This window comes from Pyxicephalus adspersus, chromosome 1 (genome assembly GCF_032062135.1).
Source record: "Pyxicephalus adspersus chromosome 1, UCB_Pads_2.0, whole genome shotgun sequence".
In the NCBI taxonomy this organism is placed as follows: Eukaryota; Metazoa; Chordata; class Amphibia; order Anura; family Pyxicephalidae; genus Pyxicephalus; species Pyxicephalus adspersus.
In genome coordinates this window covers 86,544,603-86,569,279 of record NC_092858.1, presented here as the reverse complement: position 1 = coordinate 86,569,279, position 24,677 = coordinate 86,544,603, and the positions used below count along the sequence as shown (strand labels likewise).

The following is a 24,677-nucleotide window of genomic DNA, read 5'->3' as shown; positions in this document are numbered from 1 at the left end:
AAAAAAATATGCATTCGGACCATAAGACGCACCCTGATTTTCCCCCCACTTTAGGGGGAAAAAAAGTGCGTCTTATGGTCCGAAAAATACGGTAGTTTATACAGCATATGGGATGCTTTGGAGCTAAACTAAATGTAAATTTATACATTAAAAGCCATATCTGTGTACTTCTGTACACTGTGTCTGGGAAAACTCCTAGAGACTGGAATGCATTGATATTGGCTTGATTAATAACTTTATGTATATGTGCAGCTTTATATTATGTGCTTTGTTTTCATGGTTTGGAACTATGTGGAGAATTGTTTTGAGGTAAAATGTGCAATACCTGCAAAAGTAAATGTATTTCATATATATTTTTTTTATCTGACATTACTAGATAAAATAATACCTATCCATATTTCTCCCCCAGCTTTGTTTTATTCTAGTACAGCAGGTGCTGAAATGTGCTTTGCTCGTCAACATAACACTTCGGATAATAATAACCAAGGTGTGATTGGTGCCAATGGTTGTATATTGTCGCAGCTTAATCCACAGAAGCCAGGTGCAATTGACAACCAACCTTTAGTAATGCAAGAGAATGTAAAGGTATGTTGTATGTATGTGACAAATTATATGTATTATATTCCATTCAATTTATTAATTTTTTTAATAACCTCCTGGGTCTAAAAGCGGTACATTGTTTTTCATGAAAATTTCTTTTACAGTATAATATAATAGAAGGAGTATAATAAAGTTTGAAATGCAAAATCATGTCAAAATAATAAATTAAATAAATTAAAAAATGTTTTAAAAATTAAAAAAATAAATATTATACCATTATACTGTTAAAAAGGTTTTCATGAATGACAATGTACACCTATAAATCCACTGTATTGCATTCAATACAGTTTTGTATTGAATGCAATACAAATAGATTTGAAATTCCCGTCGGGCCCCCGACGCCACGGTCGCACCTACCGACGTCACCGGGAGCTCCTGGTGACTCATTGGATGCAGAGGATGCCGGCCGGAGGAAGCTAGAGGACAGGAACCGTGAAGGAGGATGCCGGCGGATCAGGTAAGGCTCTATTTACTATTGTATTTCACTGTTTTAGCTTACCCCGAGTGTGACTCGGGGTTACTGCTTTCAGCATCTTTTTTTCTAGCCTGAGTCACACTCGAGGTTACCGCTCAGGAGGTTAAACTACAGGTGGTTCATATATCATGGGTAAAATAGCTCATAAAATATTCATGTAAAACCCTCTTTTTGGAACTTATTTGTAATATCTGGGAAACTAATTATGCAGATTTTTTTCCCCAAGGTTCCTACTTTGACGTTGGAAGGTGGAAGAATAAAGCAAAGCCCATCTCTACTCCGTGGAAAAGAATATGAAATTGTACCAGAACCAGTGTGGAGGGCACTTTACCATTGGTATGGAGCAAGCCTGTCTTTACCTCGACCTGTAAGTAACAGTCACTTCTGGAGTTCATAGTAAATATCACCTGCAGAGTATCTATCTGTGATAAAGATTTATGAATGTAACTGATTTTAGTGCACTTTTCTTTCTTTTAAATGCATATTTGTTTATTGACTTGCTCGGCTTTCAAGTACAGTGTTCATCCCTGCTCAGTCACCCACCCATCATATCCTCAGGGCAGATTGATGAACAACAGGGGACAACTTTACATGTACTAGATTTTCATCCAGTCGTTTGTCTCTGGCAACAATCATATAGAGTTTGTAGGTAGATTTACACAAAGCTGAGGTCTTTTCCCATTTTCTCTATATGATGACACTGAGCCAGATACCAAGCACCAATTTGATACCAGTAGCTGAACAGAACAATGGGGGAGTAAGGAAAAGTTGACTGAAAATGAACATGGTGGGAACATAGGGGATTTAGGAGGTTAAAATCTTATGGGTAACTCGCTGTTTATATATTATGTTATATGAAATGTTTTGTCTTTCCAATTTTTTTACTAGGTAATCCGAAATAGTAAAACCAACCTCCCAGAACTGGAACTTTTTCCGCGATATTTGCTTTTCTTAAGACAGCAACCTGTGACCCGCCAACAGCAGTCTAACATCTGGGTGAATATGGGTATGATGAGCCTGAGAATGTTTCCTCAGCATTTACCTAGAGGTAACGTAAGAATGCAGCAAGAAGAGAGCTTTTCACGCCACTGTAATGCCTGCTACCTCTGCAACATGCATTTTAAATTTATGGGGCTTTAACCTAAGGTCATGCACAAGAAAATGAGTTATTTTCCAAATCATACATACAGGTGATTGTAAAATGTTCAGAAATTATTTTTTTCAATATTTTTTTAATCATTAGTATGTATTCACTTTGGAAATTTTTGCATATGCTCTTAAGGGTCCTAATTCATACTTGGAAACAGAGCCATTACTAGAGTTGAGGTAACGTTGTCTAGCTATACTCCAGTCAATTAAAGAATGAAAATTCATGCAGCTAAACATTATTTGTTATGTTATTAAATTTCCTGGTTTTATGTTGGTTATCTGTCTCTTGAAAGCTCCTAAAGCAGCATTTAGGGGGGATGCAGCACAGTAGTCAGCTGTCCTACACTGCTGAAGTGCTAACAATAATCATTCCATTTGTAGTAACAGGTTGTGTTATGAGCTCATCCACCTGCTGCTTCACCTTTCACTCTTCATTCACAGGCTGGGGGGAAGGGAAAAGTCAGGAAGGGTTGTGATGTGTGGTAAAGCTGTGTTAATGTTAAAATTTGAAGGACAAGTAAAACAGCTTTGTTGTATACATCTACATAGTCATTTTTTTTTTTTTTTTTTTTTTAGATTTTAGCTTCTGTTAAGCAGAAACCAGACTGGAACAGGACAGGGTTTACTTGGTGTAAGGTGTGCTAAGTACACATATTCTGACAAGGACTATACTGGTAGGAGTAAAGAGCAAAGAGATAAGCAATTCCTGCTACCCTTTAATTGTCCAAGCATGGGTTTGGGAGGCAGGCAGATGACCAGGCTGTGCTATTGGATGGACAGCAATACAAATCCTTTGGAAAGTAAAACATCTGCTGTCTGTATTTCAACTGTGTCTGTTGAAGCCTGGAGTTAAGCTGTAAAATAATTTGTTCTTTATATAGCTCATTGTGTTTATGTGTATTTTTATTCTGGATGAGTAGGTGTATCGGTGTATCATTTCATAAATACATGTCCAGGTAATAAAGATATTAGTCTGATTTAGACCTGCTATGAATTTCATAATAATTCACCCAAACTTGTTCTTGTGCGGACTGTAGGTATTTGTGTTCAATCCGGAGAGCCAGTTTATATTTGATTTATTTGTTGTAGAGAATGAAACTAAATGTCTTTCTTTGGCATATGTGGCTTATTTACCTTTCAACCAAAACTAAATTTTACACTTCAAATTTTGAACACACCAATGAAAAGCTTGTTTAATTTTTTTTAAAAATCTTGGTGACATTTTTTTTTTTTTGCTCTGCACTAATTATTGTCAAATCAGTGCCTAATCTTGGGTTTAAAAAAGTATGCTTTCTTGCTGTAATCTTACAACTAATCCTCTTATCCGTAATTGTATTTTCATTTTTAAGGGTTAATGTGTTGCAGTGTGGGGTACTGTTAAGGTAACATTGTTGCTTTGCTACTTAGTATGCTGTTCTGTTTTTGTTTGTTTTTTTAAGCATTGTGTGGAATTAGTACAAGGGTATTGCATGCCTTTATCAAATCTTGTCTTGTACATTTGTTATATGTATTTTATAACACATTTTTACTAAAAAGTCCACTTGTTTACACATTTTGTATAAGTTGACCTATTCAGGAGTGATAGATAGATAGATAGATGACTGTATTCCACAGATGAGAAAATATTGGTCAGATTTACTCACACTATGGCTTGCAGTGAAAACTCACCTGGATTTCTAAAACTTCATGCCCCATAAGATGAACATAAGGAAATCGTTACCTATCTAAACCATAGAGGACAATAGTGATATAGAGGCATTATAAATTATTGTTCCATGTTTGGAGGTCTCCAGCTGTGTATTATTGGTAAACATTTTACACACTGGCGTCAAGAACTGCAGATGAAATGGAATGTTCGCTAAAAGCTTGAAAACACTATTGGAGTCACAGAAGGAGTTTATTATTTTGTTCTCTACAGAACAAAAGCAGGCATTTATTTATACATGTAAAACTTTCTGTGTTACTTGGCAGACATTGAGCTTTACATGTTGTCTTTGATACCAGGAAGCACATTTCTGAACTGTATTAAGTATACTGTAACTGTAAAGTATCATTTAAGCTGCACAAATGTAGATGTTTAGGTCCACAATATAGCAAGCAGCATCTTTCTTTTTGCTGCTGATGGTTTAAAAGAAAAATTATAAACTGGTTCAAATTATGTTTCATTTTTTATTTGACTCATTTTTAAACTGATGTTGTATACCACTTGTTTGTCTTGTAATCTTATAATAATACATACATGACAAAGGATTCCGAGAGTGTTATGGGTAATCTAAAGAGAGTGTTCTAATTAAAACCTTAAATGGAGGGAAAGGGGCACTATATTTTAATGTTTTTATTAAACAAGTTTCAGAATTACACAATGAACCAACAAAAGGAAACAAAATAATCTTAAATACTTGAAACTGTACAGATGTGACTGGTAGGAGAACCAAAAAAAATTTGACTGAGATTTGAAAGTTGATAGGTAATGATTAGAAGAGGGATTAATGGGGAAACCTGAAAATGTTCCTCCTGCTGGCAGAAAATGAGAATGCATAATATTAGTATGTGATACTGTATATTTTCCTAGCACAGATATGCCAGACATTGCAAAGGGGAAAACTTTTTGAGGGGAGGTATATACATGTGAAAGATTAAGGCTTGTAAACATATCCTTGTATATGTGATTCTGATCCAGGCCAGGTTTTGTTTGTACTGGCCTGTACTTGCTTCTTCAGCTGTGTTAGAAATGTAAGTGAAGGCTTGTAGCAGAGCTTACTGTCCTGGACAGCGAAAGGTTACCTGTGAGCATGTAAGTAAGGTTTCCGGAAGCGTGTGCTTGTGTAATGTTAGCTGGGTGTAGCTTACCAACAAATAGTGGGGGGCTTGTGTGTGTTTAGTGTATGGTCTGTTCAGAATGGAGAAGATGAGACTGCAGCAGTGAAACAGTTATATCAGCATGGAGGGTACAGACAGGGAGCACCCATTGTGGGCGCATCTGCAGCTCTTGATCAGCGATGAAACTTGAACAGGCAAGGGTTCTAGAAGGCAGATTAAGGTGACATTATTCACCTTTACAATGAAAATTTAAACACATGCAGTTAATAGAGTGGGAGATTGAAGTTGGCAGGAGATGGCTTTTGTCAAGAGACATGCTTTAGGTCTGAGTGTACCTTTGTTTTTAAAGGATGAATTTTTAAAAAGCCTCTTTACAGGGCAGACATTGTTCTGTGTAGTAAAGATTTAACAAGGTGCTGAAAACTTTCCTTGTGGATTTTGGTCCATATTGACACAATGGCCCTGATTTATTAAAGTTCTCTAAGGCTGGGGAGAATACACTTTGATCAGTGAAGCTGGGTGATCCAGCAAACCTGGAATGGATCTGGTCCAGGATTCAAAACATTTGATAGCAAATGATTTTAAGAAATCCATTCCAGGTTTTTTACATTACCCAGCTTCACTGAAGAAAGTGTATTCTCTCCAGCCTTGGAGAGCTTTAGTAAATCAGGGCCAATAGCTTCAAGCAGTTGCTGCAGATTTAATAGCTGCAGATGCATTTTTTCTGTTCCACCACATCCCAAAAATGCTTGGTTGGTTTGAGTTCTAGTGACTATGGGGGCCATCTGAGTACTGATGTTTTTTTTTGCTGATTGTAATTAATCAGATTTAAATAAAGCCTTCTTATTGATTTTTAATATTAGATATTGATCGTTTTCCTTACTGTTTCCTCAATATATAAAGAAACTTTTTCCCAAGGTACATTGATTCACTCTTGTTTATACCAAAATTTCCAAATAGGGACCCTTTAAACTTTTGACATTGACAATAGAATAATTGTTAGCATACATTTCATTATAATTTTTTTAGGTCACCAGCATGGGAAGTGTTTAAATCACGTGCATGATAATGAAAGTCAGATAATGACTGGTCGTAAAAAAACTATCCAGCAAGATTTGAATTTTACATTTTATAATTGTTTACTAAAACTTTATCAGGGAAGTTATTTTCATGCTTAATTTTACTTGAAATCATGAAATTGCTTGTGTGAAATGAGGCTCTGTGAGGTCATACCCAGAGAAACTCTCCATTAGGGCCAATTTTGAATTCCCAAAATCAGGGTCAAGTTGCATGGTTAAGTGCAGAACCTGGGATTATTGAGGCCTATATGAAATTTTTTTTTTCAAATCTTTATGCAGATGGTGGGTAATTGGTAGAACACGTGTGTGTATATATATAAATTTAATTAAAATAGGACAGGACTCAGGAAAATGTGTAATTATTCTAACTTTCCTAAAGTTGTATGTAAACCAAAAGGTATTTCACTGTATACAGTCTTCCTAAGCAAATATCTTTTGATTTATTCAGACAGACATCCCAATAACTAACTGAATGAGGCTCACTGCAGGATGACAGCACTTCTGGTAACTCTTAGGAAGTGGCTAAGCGTTGTCAACTTGCAGCAGGAGGTGTTTTACTGGCAGGAGCTTCAGAAACTTTAGTAAAGAAAACTTTAAACAGTTAGGCATGAAGCCAACTCATACTGAAAATAGTTTTTCAAATGGTACTCGTTCATATAAAAAAATGGGTCAGCTTTGGTAGGCTGCTTACAAATGTCTGAAAAAGTGCCTCTGAAAAAAATCACCTGTTACCACTTCAGGGCATTAATTGGTTATCAGTAAGCAACAAGGAACAGTGAATGCAGTAATTTTTTACCACTATATAAACCAGCCCTTTGTGTTACTAAATGTGTGTTTCGTTTTGTGTATAGTCGCAAGCCAGGCGGTAAAAAGACTGCTCTTCAGACACCAATATTTGTAAACATTTAAAAGGAGCCTGTTACTAGTTGTGTAGTATGTGTAATGCACAAAAAAAAAAAAAAAAAAAAAAACACACGACACAGTGCAATTATATGTATAAGTATGCATGTCCTATTTCTTTTCTATGAAAACAGGAAATGTGCCATCTCCAAATGCTCCTCTGAAAAGAGTTTTGGCATATACCGGCTGCTTCAGCAGAATGCAGACCATAAAGGAAATTCATGAGTATCTTTCTCAGAGGCTGCGCATCAAAGAAGAAGACATGCGGTTGTGGTTGTATAATAGTGAGGTAATTTATGGTAGTCTGAAATCATTGTTCTTTTTTTGTTTTCAATATTGTTTTAAATACCCTTTCATGTTTTTATTGCTTTCTGTGCCAATGCTGGAGATGTTCATGGGGACAGGGTGACTAGAATTCCAAAATTTTACAGTTGTCATGGTGACAAGAGGAAACCTTTTCCAGACATTGCTGTCTAAGTGCCAGTTGTTGGGGCACAAAAAAGAAGAGACAGAAAGCCAACACTTTAGACCTTCTGTAACCAACACTACTGTTTCATGCTGCTACTACTCTCTTGATCAAATATACATTTTTGACACAAAAGTTGCTGTCCAAAATCTAAAGTACAAATAGTAACCAAGGAGTATCAAAAACTGCCTGAAAGTAAAGAATGTGTGTGAAGTTCATATCCTAAAATATATGTATCTAAGATGGTGGAGCACTGTCATGGAGAAAGGAAATGAAACTTGGCTGTCAGACCGTTTGAGTCTGTATCAGTTTTATGTTTTTGAGATTATATAAGAATCTTTGATTGGTACATCTGACCTGCAGTCGATCTTCATTTAACAGGCTTCAAGTAAGTTGGCCTCTTACTAACCCACATTTGACTCATATGGGAATGAAAAACCTGTTGACACAGACCTTATATAAAAGTGTACAGATATTTATTATTATTATTTTAAAAAGTAAGAGATGTTAGCTATTTGACTATATTTTCTATTAGCCCTATGTGTGTGTATGTACTGGTGTACAGGAAAAATCTGAATAGCTAATGTGCTTGCTTTCTTTTCAATAGAACTACCTCACTCTCTTGGATGATGAAGACCATAAACTAGAATATCTCAAAATCCAGGATGAACAGCACTTAGTAATAGAAGGTAAATTTAATACTGTAGCTGCTTCCATACAATTTTAAATGCTATTCTATCTGTAATGCAACTGCAATATACTCTTTCCTGGGGTGTTCATTGCTTTTCTTTTTATTTTTTAATGTATTTTATGTATGATATTTATTATTGAGGATTTGGTAATGACAGTCAGTGAAACTTTTGCTTACCATGTGTAAAGGTTGACTTTTACCCATGCTATTTCTTTCACTGTTAAGATTTCATTGCTGTGCCCCTACAGTAAAGTTCTCTATACATCTTGTGATGGAGACACAGCATGATGTGAAACCCAATATCCCTAAAATGAGTTTACATCTCACCTTTGATATTTATTATAAGTGTCAGCACAGAGAGATCTACCTTTTTTTCTTTTCTGGCAACTGGGTTTTCCGGTTTGCAAAAAAGAAAAAAAAAAAAAAAGCTCTTGCCGAAAATTTTTTTAAATTGAACTTTCCCAAATATACATTACGGTTGTAGCACTGGATAATGTACTACCAAAAGATACTGTGTAATATCTTCATGGTCTGTGATATGCTAGTTTGAAGTGTTAAAGCAGAGCTAACACTAATAAGAAAACACACTTTTTATTTACGCTTTTATTGTAAGTAATTTAGTATTGGCTCTTGTACTTATTTTTTGTTTTTCAGTTCGCAACAAAGATATGAGTTGGCCAGAAGAAATGTCATTTATTGCGAATAGCAGTAAAATTGATAGACATAAAGGTAAGTCTTTGAGTCAAATGGCTTTGGGATTGATTTAAAAAAGGTGAAGTAAAATAACTAATATGGTTTTTGCAAACCGAAACCAATGTGTTTTTCCCAGTATTAATTAATGTTATTATTGCTATGGATAATAGTAAAATTATGCAATAGTACATACAGTGAGTCCTCTAGGACTTCTTGCATTTAAAGCTACATTTACCAAGTGTATTGCATTAAAGGGCTTTTAATACTCTTTACAACTTAATGGTAAGCAGCTTCTTTCTCTGTAAAACGTTCACTAGTTAGGATTCCCCTTAATATTCCTATTTACTTCCTTCTTTACAGCAGTTTTCTTTGTCTGTAAATATATTTTATGTGTTTCAATGGCAGTAATTGATTCCCACAAGGGAATGATTGAGGGGATGTCAAATTCCCTTTTTTTTTTAAATAAAGCCCAAAGAGACTTTTTTTTTTTATAAAACCAGAAACAAAACAGTTTCTGGTAGAGAATCAATTGCTGCCAATTAAAACAATGTAATTGATTTTTTAATAATATTATATAGTATTTAGCTGATAAGCATTTCTTGCCTTTTCTTTGTTTTAGTCCCCACTGAAAAAGGTGCAACAGGTCTCAGCAACCTGGGAAATACTTGCTTTATGAACTCCAGTATCCAATGTGTCAGTAACACTCAGCCTCTAACAAAATACTTCATCTCAGGAAGACATCTGTATGAGCTAAACAGGTACTTTTGTTTAATATTTTTAAATTGTGTGTGGTCACCCCAAAGACTGCAGAACTATTCACTTGCCAGTGCATTCTGTGTCAGTTTAACATTGTTTCCCATTTGTTGTGGTAGATTTTGGCATACTGGGTCCGAAAGTTGACTTGTGGGATATATTGTAAATTATGTGTTGCCCGGTGGTACCAAGTAACAAATGATTTTACAGTACCTATCAATACTCGAAGAACAACAATAGCTAAGAATAGCATAAAGCAAGCAAAAGCAAAGAATACAATAAAGTATGAAATACACAGGATTAGGCCTTTACATTAAAAATAAATTAGGCAGGGCAGCAGAAAGACATAAAGGTTAAGGTTTCTATTGTTGGGAGTAAATATGCCATTAGAATATTACAAGTACATCACAGAAAAGGGGTTTATGATAGTAAAAAATATATTTTGTCCTTTTTATTTTTGGAATATTGTTTCTAAGAACCTAGCATAAATTACAAAAGACTAAAGTTTCATTTAAAGTACAAGAAAGACTGTGTTAGGCATAAACCAATAATAATTTAAGGCGTGTAATGTTAAATCACCTATTTGCATATTGAGTAGTGTTATAATTTTAAAGAAGCAACTTTAGAGAGTAGAAGCAAAAAGGATGAGATGTACTTACAATAAGTATCATAATGTATTTTATTTTTACAGAACAAACCCCATAGGCATGAAAGGACATATGGCTAAGTGTTATGGTGATTTGGTTCAAGAGCTGTGGAGTGGAACTCAGAAGAATGTGGCTCCCCTTAAATTAAGGGTAAAACTTGTAGTTAATGTACTGCAAATAATGATGTACCCCTTATACATGTAAATTAAAACTTTCGATACACAAGGGTCAGTTCAGCACAAAGACATCACTGAATCACCACTTAATGCTTCACTACTGTGGTCGCTGGCTCCTGGTTTAAAGCTACCATTCTAAACAGATATAAAATGTTCAATGGCATTTTACTGAGGTGTTGTAATAGAGATGTCACAATACTTTGCTCTTTTTATCTCTCTGTCACAATTGTTCCACTGCTATTCCAATTTTCTCCAAAGGTGTTAACTGTAGTGGCAAAAGCTGCACTGATTCAACACCTGGGGAACTGTATGATATATCTTGTTTTCTCACAGACAGGGTTCAAACCATAAGCAATGATTTTTTATATATAATCAGATACCAGTTATTGCCATTTTTGATTTCTGATTTAATGAATAGGGACATATATTGTAAAAGTAAACCTGTAATTTTGTGTGTTATATTCATTTAAAAAATTATGCTAATAATTTTATCCCTGACCTTTTTTCTATGGTATTTTCATGTTCTACAGTGGACAATAGCAAAATATGCCCCTCGGTTCAATGGCTTCCAGCAGCAGGATTCCCAGGAACTTCTTGCATTTCTTTTAGATGGTCTTCATGAAGATCTTAATAGAGTCCATGATAAGCCGTATGTTGAGCTCAAAGACAGTGATGGGCGACCAGACTGGGAAGTTGCTGCAGAGGTTAGCCTTTGTATAATATACAGTTAACTTGTAGTTTGCCTAACATAGGCCATTCATACTATTTAAAGTCTGAGTAAAATATTGTGCCTTTAAAAATTATTACCTAGATGGAAAATATGACAAATGTTTTCTTAAAGCTTGTTAATCACACCCTTTGACTTGTAAAACTCGTTAATATTAGTGATTTTACTATTATCACTATATTTATTTCCCTACTGAATGCAATTATTACCAACACAGTCTCTTACAGAGTGTATGTGTAGCCAGCAATTTAGGGTAAAGCAATAAAACCTGGTAACATTTTTAAAGAGTTTTTTTTTTTTTAATAATTACTAATTTGTTTTGGGTTTTGAATTTATCAGAACACCTTTTTTTAATATTAATTTACATCTGGAAGTTAAGTTTTTTTGTTTACAGGTAATAACCTCCTCTACGTTTAAACATTGTATAAAACAGTGTCAGGGTTTTATACATCAAAATAAGCTATACTTTTTTTTACATAGGAATTAAAAATGGATAGTCACATTTTTGAGAATGTTTAAGAAGGTATTATGCTTCCAGGAACTGCACCTCAACATCATGCAAATGTGTTCACAAAATAGATCCCAGCTCTTCTATTAGGTTGAGTAGGAGCAGTTGGGAGTGCAGTTGAGCATTCAGTACAGCTCTGTGCTCATCCTTATGTCTAAATTGGCCTAAAATATGTTTACAGACATCTAATTGCCAGCCAGCTTTTTGTAGCCCATAAACATTGTACATTAAAGGTTTACATCTGTACAAATATGTTTATTTCTCAATTTGTATGCTTTTAGGCTTGGGATAATCACTTGAGAAGAAATAGGTCTATAGTTGTGGACTTGTTTCATGGACAGCTAAGATCTCAAGTCAAATGTAAGACCTGTGGACATGTGAGTGTTCGGTTTGACCCATTCAACTTCCTTTCATTGCCTCTTCCTATGGACAGCTACATGCATCTGGAAATTACAGGTTTGTAAATATGCCTTTCCTTTGTTTAACCATCTCCTGGTTGTGTGTCTTAGAATTATTATAACATCTTTGTGGAAATTATTTAAATAAAAAGAATTGGACAGAACAATGTAGGAGACATTCAACTGGCTTTGATCCACTTTAGTTACTATCTTTGTTACTACTATTACTAATGGTGCTAATTAGATTGTTTTTAGAAGATTTTTAATTGCTTGACATGTCTCTGGATACATAATAATTCGCAGAGGCATGAAATATATTCTTTCATTTGCTGATACAATTTTATAGATGAATGGTAAATCTGCTCTGGAATAATATTATTAAATGTCATTGAGTTTATTTTGGGCACGGATTTATTTGATAAATATGAAAGCATAAGCCTTGAGAACCTATCAGCATGATAGTGATTGGACATTAGCTTGGTTTTCCTCATTTATACTGTGATATGAGGTCAGATTCTAAGTGTTTGTATTGATTTTGTTTAAGGTTACTGTTTTCAGTAGCAGTATCACGAGATAAATACATATAACTTATTTCATTTTTATGGGGCTGTATAATATTCATATTTTAGTATTATATAAACAATCATATTTTAATAGGTAATTTTAATTTCATGAAATGTTTGTTTTTTTTTAAATTTGGAACTAAATCTAAATTTTTTTCTTTTTATCCTATTTTGAAGTAATTAAATTAGATGGCACAACTCCTGTTCGGTACGGATTACGGCTTAACATGGATGAAAAGTACACAGGTCTGAAGAAACAGCTTAGTGAACTCTGTGTCCTAAAACCTGAACAGATACTCTTGGCAGAAGTACATGGGTCTAATATCAAGGTAAAGGAACGTAGTAGGGTGTATACATCTATCAAAGAAGGCATCACTATTAGAACTTCACTGGTGTATGCAAAACAAAGGTAGAACTAAATACACAGTGGAAATTTTTAAACAATGGTTCCTTTACAACTTGTTCTAAAAATAAATAATCTTGTTTAGCTTTTGAAGCACTACACATGTTGCCGTCTCAGCCCTCTTTGTTTTATGCAGTTGTCTATAACCAGTTTTAGAAATCGGCTTTATATTGTATTTTTTATGAATACATATTTTAGTAAAATTCCTAATTGCAGTTACGTAAATTTCTTAGATTGTCAATGTCCTAATGTACAGAAAACTGTAGGACAGTACAGGTACTGTAATTTGTGCTGTAGGTGGAGGGAGCCCTAAAGAAATTCCATTACACTCACTCATAGCTTAGCCAGGACCTCTGAGTATATAATACATTTATACTGTTGGTGTAATCATAGGAGGAATGACTAAGATATTAATGTACTATAATGTGAAAGCATCTTTAGGACTCTGAATACTCCGACTTGTCCCACTAAGTACATAGGAATTTTGATCCCTGTGAAGACTTTTTTTTAAAATTTATTAAGACCTGATCTGTGTTTTAACTATGTTGTGCTGACACAATTCAGTGCCATAGAATCCATTGAATTATCCACGTAAGGTTTGGTTTCCATTTTCACACCCATTTTCAAAGTTGTAGATGGTCTTGGAAGATGACAATGGTAGAACTCCCATCTGACAGTGACCCTCTTGCCCTGTGCTATGCCCAGTAATTGAACAGATTAGCTCTTGGATTTCTGTTCTTAATAAATCATATTAGAAAAATGCCCAAGGGTGTGAATACTTTTCCAAGGCACAATGAGGCAATGGTTGACATAAAGAGAAGTAAATATGTTGTATAGTGCTTGTTTTCTTTTTCTGTATTGGTGAAATTGACACATGAAATGTAATTGGTTGCTAGCAGCAATACCTTCTGTATTGTTATGTTTTTTTTCATACTTTTAATAACATTTTCTTTAACGGTTCTAATTTTTTTCTGGTCACAACGTTTCATTACTTTCCTCACTAAAGCTTTTTTACTTTTAGAACTTTCCCCAGGACAACCAAAAAGTGCGACTGTCAGTGAGTGGTTTTCTATGTGCTTTTGAAATTCCAGTTCCTGGTTCTCCTACATCAGCTACTAGTCCAAGTCAGCCAGGTGAGCAAAGTAAAGTTAAAGTTTTCCTTATTCTTCAGCACCTTATTTCCATTTTTTAAATGTAAAATTATTACAGGTTTTTATAGTTGACTTAGTATTACCCTAACATATTTCCAATCTGTGTTATTTTAGAATTGTGTAATCAGGCAAAATCTCTGTGTTGCCTGTACTTCTTTCTGCTTGAGGAAGGAGAAAAAAAAATGTCTCTGTGCACCGGGGGAAGGGGGCATTCAGTGAAAGTAGACTATTTTATTGCTTAGTCTATTTCTTAAAAAAAGGGGAATCAAACTATTTTTAGTTTCTCTCTGATTTTCTTTCCCACTTCAGTCATAGGAAAATCTAGAAGCTTTGCTTGAATACAAACCATGGTAGATATTTCTTTTACTAATAGGTGGTGGAAGATTTGGAAAACTGATGCATCCTCTTTACACCATCGCTGCTTGGTTATGTGATTTAATATTATTTGCTATGTCTTGAAGGTTGCTAGGTCTTTAAATAATCCAGCAAATGATGTTCTGGTAAGCCTTAATTATGGGAGTCTAGGAATATTGAATACTATAGTAAATAATATTTGATTATTTGACCATGTTTGATTAGATGCTTGCAAAGGTATCTTTGTTTTCCAGAAAATCACAGAAATTTTAGGTTCAATGCAATGCAGTCTGAAAATTACAGTCACAGCTGAAAATAAAGTGTCATCAGCTGGTGGGAACCAAACCTTTAGATGTAGTAACTTTTTACTGATGTGTGCATATAATTGAAATGAAATGACAATAAAAACATCTCCATTCTGTAGTAAGCATTTGCTCAGCAACAGTACATTATTGACTTATATTTGCTTGTTAGATGTTATTCTAATTGTTGCACACGATGTAGGTAGCTTATCCTGTCTAATGTTCATAAAAATAAGACAACCTGTTTTTGATTTTAACAATGACTTTGTGCTAAGCAAATTACTTTGTGTTTTCTTGGTTTGCAGAAACCAGCACAGTGCCATCATCAAATGGACCTCATAGTCTCATTGCAAATGGAGTACTGAATAGACCACCAATGATCCCAAATGGAATGCCAAATACTGTAGTGCCATGCGCAACTGAGAAAACAGTTGGAAATGGAGTACTCAACGGTCATGTCTCGGTTCACCCTGAGGGCCCTTTCATAGGATATATTATTGCAATTCACAGAAAAATGGTAAAATAACATGTCAATGTTTCCTTAGTTCAACATTATTGATCCAACTTGATGAAATATTCACAATGTTTGCTAATGACCACTATTGGGCTACTGTTGTATAACAATGCACCTCACAATGCACCTTCTCCCCTCTCCATAGAATAGAACAGGCTGCCTGGCAAAGAATGACAAGGATTTCTTTTATGGCTATTTATTGCCAGCTGTATGTCCAGACCATAAAATTGTGTGTTGGAGCAAATTCTTGCTTGCATTTCAGTGCATTTATATACAGAGCATATACAGTTAAACCTGGAAAGAAGCATCAGGACATTTAGCAAATTGCTTGCAAGCAAAATTATTTCAAGAGGTGCTTGTTAAAAGTTATATATTGGTTAAGACATTGCCATTGGCAAAATAGATATAAGGGGCTTTCGTTATGACTTAGGCCTCCTATTTGTTTATCTCAATATTAATGAACAGAGGCTTGTTTGCAGATTGTATGATCTCTGCTAAAATTGGGGATAAGAATAGATTATACACTTTAGCAGTGATCATATAACTTCTCTAATACTACAGGGAGCCTAAGGTAGGATTTTTTCTCAGGAAAGGTAAACATTTTCTTTTTTTATTTCTCTCTTTCAACATCCAGACAAGGCGAATAAAATTGCCTTATTTATTATTATATTATTAATGTTTTTAATTATATATTCGCTGTTATACTCTACTTTTTTTTTTTTTTTTTGCTTTAAGTAAGCAACTACATGAATATATGATAAATAAGGAGAATTATTAGTTTAATGTAAATACTAACTGTATCAACAATCAGAGGTGGTAACAGGGTCCTTGGTACAAATCTGCGATATCACAAATTTAAGAAAATGTTATTTTGTGCCCCAGGCAAAATTTTCACGTGTCCCCGATTTATTCCATGTCAATATTAGTTTGTGTTCATTCTTCAAATGGTCTTACTGTCGTCATCCTAAAATTTGCTCTTAGAGATGAATTCACACCAGCAAAGCTGTAGACTGCAGTGTCACATGGAATTTATTTCCTTTCAATTCATCTTCTTTACATTTCCCCCTGAAAAACAATGCATTTTTAATATATAAATAAATATATAATAATAAAAATATATAATAAATAATATATAAATAAATAATATAAATATAATAAATAATAAAAATAATAAAAAAATAATAAAAAAAAAATATAAATATATAAATATAAATAAATAAATAAAAATAGTTGCATTTAAAAATGTGTTGTTGGAATGTGCATCTTAAATCTTCAAATTACTTAAAACCCCAAATATTATATATTTTTTGTAGAATAAAAAGCTTATAGCTTTTTTGTTGCATGGTATTTATGCAACTGTTTGGATGCAAAACTATATTTTCAATATAACTGTATGGTGTGCCTCTGCACAGCATCTCTTTTATTCTTTTGAGTGCCATACTTCTTCCTGTGTTGCAATCCTTCTCAAAGCAAGACTGCAGGCTGGCAGTGAACTTGTCACATACACATTTTGCATGCTCCTAATGCTGCAGACTCTTTCTACTATGTTCCTCGCTAAACCAATTTACATTCCATCGACCTGGTCTTTAAGTGAGGAGCATAGTAAAGAGCTGGCAGGAGGAGCATCTGTATTTTAATACAATAAAGTGGGACAGAGTTTAAACCGGACATGCTTATGTTCTCTTTGTGTTCTAGAAGCTTTCTGCCACTTCTTGTCATTGGATCATTGAAAATAAATTTACACGAATAAGATGTTTTTTTTTTTTTTTTTTAACTAAAAATAACTGTCTCCGGAGATCTCTCCTTTCGATTTCCTTTGACCTGGTGATAGATGTCCGAGTGACAGGAAATGGGAGTGACTTTCTTTAAATAGAGAAGAAAAAACATTGCACAGATTCTGTTTATTTTCTATGCTTTATAAAAATTGTATTGTTAAAAGAAAACACTATTTATGTAAAGTTCTCACCAAAAATGTTTTTCTTTTAAATATCAAGATGAGAACTGAGCTTTACTTCCTGTCATCTCAAAAAAATCGGCCTAGCCTATTTGGAATGCCATTGATTGTTCCCTGCACTGTCCATACCCGTAAGAAAGATCTGTATGATGCTGTGTGGATTCAGGTCTCAAGACTTGCCAGTCCTCTTCCACCACAGGAAGCAAGCAATCATGCACAAGACTGGTAAGTAGATGTAAAGCAATTGAATATATTGTAAGGGAGAGCAAGGAACAAATTATAAAAAAGGACCTGTGTATAGAAAACATTAACAAAAACATGTTAACTAAACAGTTCAAACTCTATTGACCTGTTTCTCTGAACTTTTTGTATATGTGAATATGCCATGTTATATAATGGTATCCTGGAAGCACCTATGGAATGTAATAATTATGAATCTGCTCTTTAGTAAGAAATCCTAATTTAGAAACGAGTTAAGGGCCCATGTTGACTGACCTTCTGTTAGGAGGCTTTTGCTTTAATGTAGATTTCATCTACATTGGCTCATCTACGCAGGCTTTTTTTTTTTAAATACAGTTTACGATGACTGGTAACCAATGCCAGCTATAACAAATTCATCCTTTAGTCTCCCTAGCGGTTCATTTCTTTCCGGTTTTAAATGTCTAAAAGCGGTACTTTGTTTTTCATGAAAATTTATTTTACAGTATATTATAATAGTATGAGTATAATAAAGTTTGAAACACAAAATCATGTAAAAACAATACATTGAATAAATAAAAATTCTATATATTAAAAAAAAAACAAATTTAATTTTTTTAAAGTAAAACAAAAATACACATTATACTCATACTATTGTATATACTGTAAAATAAATGTTCTTGAAAACAATGTACTGGTTTTACACATAAAAATCCAATGTATTGCATTCAAAACAGTTATTTTGTATTGAATGCAATACAAATGGATTTTGAATCTCGCACCTCGCCGGCAACGTACACGCGCAACAACATCACCGGGAACTCCCTGGTGACTCATCGAATGCAGAAGCAGGAAGAAGAAAGAAGACGGAGATTGCGGCGCTGGACAGCGGGATCAGGTAAGGCTCTTTTTACTATTACCTTCCCATAGGTTTACATACCCCGAGTGTGACTCGGGGTTACCACTTTTAGCAACTTTTTTCTACCCCCGAGTCACACTCGGGGTTACCTCTAGGGAGGTTAATAAACTGACTTGGTGGTGGTTGTTACTAAATTCACTGTCCATGGTATTATTGGTTATTTTAATGCCTCAATGAAAGAACCAGAATACGTCATGTTTAGCTAGATGATCGTTCTACATTCAAACTTTTCAAGGGGAAAATGTCGTGCATTGTTAGTGTGTTCATATTGCATTAATCTTGTAACAAGTTAATTTTTGGTGTTGATCACTTATTTTAACATGATTGTGATTTCTAAGTTGTATGATTGCATTCTCCTTTTGCATATGTGAAGCTCCCTACCTATCACTTATGCACATAGTATGCTCATCAGTATTGAATAGAATCATTAATACATTTTTTTTTAAGTTTTTGCATTTTTATTAATTATTTGATTTCTTTAGCTAAAATATTACTAAAATGTAGCAAAAGATAGCCTTATTTGCCATAAAAAATGACTAAGCTTTTCTGTATATACTAAAACAATTAGCAAGATTTTTTGAGCTGTATTTAGAAACAATTCAAATACTGACTGTTCTACAAAAAAAAAAAAAATTGATTATCGTGTGAATTGAAATCAGTGAGTGTACTTCTAATGTAGACAAGGGCAAACACACAGAGAATTGGCCTACAAAGTGTTATATTTTCAGCAGTTTATAATGATAGTAGTACAAGGCTAGGCTAGGAAGTGCAGGATAATATACTGGCGGCAAGATATGAGAATTATGGGTTATCTTAAATGCAAAACCTTTGAACATGCTATGGTAACCAGAACACACTACAGGTTTATTTATTCTGAAAAAAGTTAATATTCTCAAGTCGTCCACTAGGTGGTGCTGTGATTATTTTCATTCACATAAATAGAAGTATACAAGCCTGCACTCTGTCACTATTATACTGTTACAAAGTTTAAAGGTCTAATTTAATTAAGGTTGTTTAACACTGTCAAAACAAATTTTTTCCTGGCTTAATTAAGGGACTTTCCAGTTAGCATAATTCATAATGTTCTTTACAAGTATCAGCAATGCTGTGATCATAATACAAATAATGATAAATAATGAAAGCATGTTACATTACATACAAATAGCCACAGACTTAACACTCTGTAGTCTAATTCTCTCTTTCCTTTCTCCCATCTGTAGTAAACTTTTCAGTGTATTCTTGCATCCAACTGTGCATTAAATGATAAAACAAGCTATTTCTTTGAATAAATTTCTGTGTGATTTGTTCATAAATATACCTCTCAAATATCAAACTCATACATCATGAAACTGTTTTAAAACTCAATAAGTGTAGTGTGTTGGGTCTCAAGTGGATAAATGTGTGCAGGTTATTTATAAAAAAAAAAAAAATAAACTATTCTGAAACATAACACTTTTTTTGCTTAATTTTTCAGTGATGACAGCATGGGATACCAATATCCTTTCACATTGAGAGTGGTGCAGAAGGATGGAAATTCATGTGCACAGTGCCCTTGGTATAGGTAAATGATAAAATTGTAATGTCACCTATTAAGAAATGTGCTTTTTGTTCTATTGGATTTGGAGGTGATTCTTTACTATTAATGTTGTGAAAATGTTTTTTCAGTACATGTATAGAATACATATACTATATAAAAGAGTAACTTTTGGAATGCCATCTACTGCTGTTTATGCACATTTCAAAATGTAATTTATAGGAAAGCTTTAGTTTGCCAAATTGGTTTGAATAATTGGATGTATTATCCCACTGTCATGAAACTTGTTTAAATGATTGCAGTCATGTCACAAGGAGCAGTCGCGTGAGCCATGGCTACCCGAGCCAGGTACCTTGTAAGCTGGTCCTGTGTAATTAAATATTGCAGAACACCAAATGTTTTAGTGCCATTCACATTACAGAGTAGTTCAATAAGTCATCATAAGTTGCTTTCTTTTGCAAGGGAAATGGATTTGCCAGTAAAAGTGCTGCTGGTCAAAAGACATAAAACTGCAGATCACTAGAGCAACCACTGAGTTGGAGTGGACAAAAGAGGCGGTTTCCAAATCAACTGAGATGTATTCACATGTTCAAAATACAGAATAGCAGCGTCCTATCCTAGGGTTTTTCTAGTTTTTCTAGTTTCCCTACTATTATAGTCCAAAACTAAGGGAGAGGTACAAAGAAGTAACAAAAATCATCCAATCCCAGTATTTGAAAACATTTCACTTCTTTCTCTTGTATAAAATGTTCTGTTGCACAAAGTCTTTAAAACCAGTTCAAGCCTTGCTTGCTTGAGGGTTGAGCAGATAACAGGTCGGGAAGTACACATCCTGAAACAAAGCAGACCTCACTCAGAAACAGAGGATATAAACAACTTTCATACAAACATAGAAAGAATAATCACATACCCAAAGTATGGTTCAGAAATTTGCTAAAGAAGGCACTCCCTAATTTACTGGTCACAAGGAGAAAAATAGATACTTTATGTTGGTTTTACTGTAAACATGCATGCACAACTAACTTTTAGAAATGTGTCCTTCCAGCTTAGTAGCAGGTAACCTAATGTACCTATAGTACATACTTAACTAGTCTTTACTGACCTGCTTCTAAAGCTTAAGAAAAACTCCATTCCCTTCCCTTCCCCCAATTTGGCATTTGGATCTATAGCCAGGTTTTTTTTAAGCCCTGTTCATATACCTTCTTTGAAAGTTTATTTTGTAGATTTCTGTTTAATCAAATTGCAGTCAGTTTTTTAAGAGCAGTTTTGAGCTGTATAGGTGATTACTAAAATGACCCATAAAGCCTTTTCCATCTAAAAATATGTAGTGCCTTTTTTGACAGAAGAGTTAAGGTGACATCGTTAATTGATTTTATTGTCTTGCCAATTAGTCACACCTCTGTAGTCATCTGTGATTTTGAATGGTATACATTTGGTGTTTCAAGTCTTCACCTATTTTTTTTTTCTTTAATTCTAATCTAGGTTTTGCAGAGGATGTAAGATTGATTGCGCTGAAGATCGGGCATATATTGGCAATGCTTATATTGCTGTGGATTGGGACCCCACAGCCCTACATTTACGTTATCAGACATCTCAGGAAAGGGTAATATTATCTTTTTTTGGCCTATATCTTCTGTTTCTCTTTTAATCCTGGAGTTAATAAAAATATTATGGCACAACCTATAAAAACCATTGATTATTGGATTACCAAGTTTATTGAACGATTTGATTTTGAGACTTTAAATAAGTCAATTAATGCATAAAATCTGGAAATTGAATTTATTTGTGTGTATAACAATTGCTTGCACATTCAAATGTTTGCTCTACTGTTGAAAAGCTCTGGAGTGTTTTTTTTTTGCAGTTTGAAACTAATGTTAGAATGTAGTCTTCCACCAAAATTGTAGCTAATGCAACAGATGTAACCTTTCAGTCAATAGTAAGTGAATTTCAACATTCTTTGGGCAAGCATAAATCTATAGACAAAAAGACAAAGAAAGGGCAACAAGCAACTTTTTGTTGTTGAGTACAAATGCAAAAGCAAGATAGTTTGCCTTCCAGAAAATCCTACTAATCAAATATTTATGACTTTCTTCCTACCGACTGTTCAGATTGCATGTATTTATTTGCAATAAAATAGAGGAAATTAGGAAAATACACTTCAGTGCCTAACACAAATGTTTGGTCTTACACAAAAATATTTTCTCTCCTGTGCACAGATTGTGGAAGAGCACGAAAGTGTGGAACAGAGTCGTAGAGCACAAGCAGAACCCATTAATCTGGATAGCTGCCTTCGGGCGTTCACCAGTGAAGAGGAGCTGGGAGAGGATGAAATGTATTATTGTTCCAAATGTAAAACGCACTGTTTAGCCACAAAGAAACTTGACCTCTGGAGGCTTCCACCAATTCTGGTACTTCTTTTTACCTAGTTTAAGTGGAAAAAAAGATAAAAAAAGATAGTTGGTTCCAAGGTATTAGTAAAAAAATAATTTTCTTGTATTTTGGCTTAGTATATTTAACAGAAGTCTTATTTTGTTATCTCTGAAAAGCATGGAGATGTGCATCATTTTAAAATTATTTTGTTCACTTTTCTGTAACAAAATTGTCCTTGATCTCTAGTCTTAAAAGCATGTTGTATCTTACAAAATTAGTAGATGTCTCTTCTGCATGACTAACTGCAGAGTGGATGTGACATGTGCCATATGTTTACGTTCTCAATTTGTACTTGCCTTCTTATTACCCATCTGCATTAGACTCAAAAGAACACAGTGCAGTTCTGTTTTAACTTCTAAGAATATTAAAGATGAAACTTGAATTGTTGCTACTGGCGACAGCTCAACTTTTGCTCTAGTTGAACTGATTTTCTTTATAAAAATAGTCTTTAATAAAAAAAATGCAACCATTTTTATTGTCTGCATCTTCTTATGCCCACGGCAGAATAGAAATACTATAAGTAATACAGTGGTACCTTGGTATAAGTCCTTAATCAGTTCCAGATCCTTGGACTTATATCAAACAGGACTTATTCCAAACAAATTTTTCCCATAACAAATTAAAGGAAAATTATTAATCCGTTCCCATGAAAAAAAAAATCCTATTGTTATTTGCATATTATACATTGATGGGGTTGTATAGAATAATTTAAACACTGCTTAATACTAAAGTACATAAATACAAAAGCAATTAGATGAAATAAATGAAAATTTAACCTCGCTTTACCTTGCTGAGAGGAGTCGAGTGCCTACTAGGATGGTGCTGAGAAGGGAGGAGGAGAAGATGTTATGTAATTCACAGAGCGTTTTAGCGCGGGTTGTTCACTGAATGGTAGCAACTGGTGTACTGACACTCGTTGGCAGTCCTGGCTTTGTCTCCAGAGAGGTAAACAAGGGTAGCGTGTGGTGTTATGACTCATTTTGACCCATACAAGTTCGAGCAGAAAGGTTGTATACCAAGCAAGATTTTTCGTGTCCAAACAGGACTTATACCAAGTTGGACTTATTCCAAAGCGCACCTATACCGAGGTACCACTGTACATTTATTACTTAGAGGAATTTCTAAGTAAAGTACTACATTTAATAGCTTACTAAAGGTGCAGTCTTTCAAAACATATTATGTTCCTCCTTTAGGCATTATACAGTTTAAAAATTATATATTTACATTTGGAGAAACAAACATTGAAATATAACAATTTTTTTCTGACACACTAGTGTAGTAATTGGTATCCTAAAATAAAGGCTATATAGACAGTGTTAGGTCTTTGGATTGTTATTGTGAATGAAAAACATGAAAAGATGGTGGAGAGACAAAAATACAAACCAGCATGTATTGGTCTGCACTTGTGTCTGAACTGTGATACTGTTATGTTTCTTTATATAATTGGGCACATATACACTGCCTGGCCAAAAAAGTCACTCACACAATATTATGTTGCACAATCTTTGATCTTTGACTTTAATTGCGGCACACATTTGCCATGGTAATATTTTTATAGGCTTATGCAATGTCACAACATTTGTTTCCATACAAAATTGCATTCGTTTTTGCCAAAATTTTGTATTGATGATGGTAGAGGGTTTCAACCTTATAAATTCCAGCATTATCATCTTGAAATTTTCCTTGCCATCAAAGTAGCAAATTCTGTATTTTCAGGTAGTCAGCTGACCTTATTTTTTTGGGCACAAAACATTGCTGAACCTATATCTGACCAACGGAAACAACCCTAGATCATGACACTGTCCCCATAGGCTTCGAGACTTCTTCCAGATTTCTGCTTATACTTCACTTAAGTTACTTAAGCGCAAAAGCTCTCTCTTTGTCTTTGTAGCAGACTTCATTTGATCCAAATTTTAAAATTTTTCTGGTATTTAATTTATTTCCCAATCTCAGATTATCCATTTGAAGCGTTTCCAGTTTGTTAATGGCCGATGGATCAAGTCTCAAAAAATTGTCAAATTTCCAAGAGAGAAATTTGATCCAAGTGCTTTTTTGGTACCTCAAGGACCAGTGCAGTACCAGAAAAAAAGAGCAAGACTTCAAGTTGATGGCCAGGCTGAGACGCGCTTGTCACCAGGAGATCAGAAGAAAATGGAGCTGATCAACTCTCCTGGAGATGGAGATGTACTGGGCAAAATCCAACCAGCCATCATTTCTTCCATAGCTAATAGCAGTAAAGGTACTCTAATTTTCTTTTTTATGTTTTAGAGAGA

General features: G+C 34.3%; 1 protein-coding gene across 2 annotated transcripts in view; it reads left to right on the top strand.

Moving 5' to 3' along the window:
• USP32 (ubiquitin specific peptidase 32) overlaps window positions 1-24,677 on the top strand; it is a 123,007-nt gene that overhangs the window by 89,364 nt on the left and 8,966 nt on the right. Inside the window, exons 14-31 of one of the 2 annotated variants that reach the window (XM_072417083.1) lie at window positions 410-585; window positions 1,302-1,442; window positions 1,964-2,123; window positions 7,158-7,312; window positions 8,097-8,178; window positions 8,835-8,909; window positions 9,493-9,631; window positions 10,318-10,423; window positions 10,980-11,153; window positions 11,966-12,140; window positions 12,823-12,974; window positions 14,070-14,181; window positions 15,161-15,372; window positions 17,364-17,548; window positions 19,915-20,001; window positions 21,457-21,577; window positions 22,191-22,382; window positions 24,358-24,643. In XM_072417083.1, the coding sequence (XP_072273184.1) occupies window positions 410-585; window positions 1,302-1,442; window positions 1,964-2,123; window positions 7,158-7,312; window positions 8,097-8,178; window positions 8,835-8,909; window positions 9,493-9,631; window positions 10,318-10,423; window positions 10,980-11,153; window positions 11,966-12,140; window positions 12,823-12,974; window positions 14,070-14,181; window positions 15,161-15,372; window positions 17,364-17,548; window positions 19,915-20,001; window positions 21,457-21,577; window positions 22,191-22,382; window positions 24,358-24,643 (2,730 nt within the window). The remainder of the gene's footprint in view (window positions 1-409; window positions 586-1,301; window positions 1,443-1,963; window positions 2,124-7,157; window positions 7,313-8,096; window positions 8,179-8,834; window positions 8,910-9,492; window positions 9,632-10,317; window positions 10,424-10,979; window positions 11,154-11,965; window positions 12,141-12,822; window positions 12,975-14,069; window positions 14,182-15,160; window positions 15,373-17,363; window positions 17,549-19,914; window positions 20,002-21,456; window positions 21,578-22,190; window positions 22,383-24,357; window positions 24,644-24,677) is intronic. The other variant, XM_072417093.1, reaches the window with a different exon arrangement.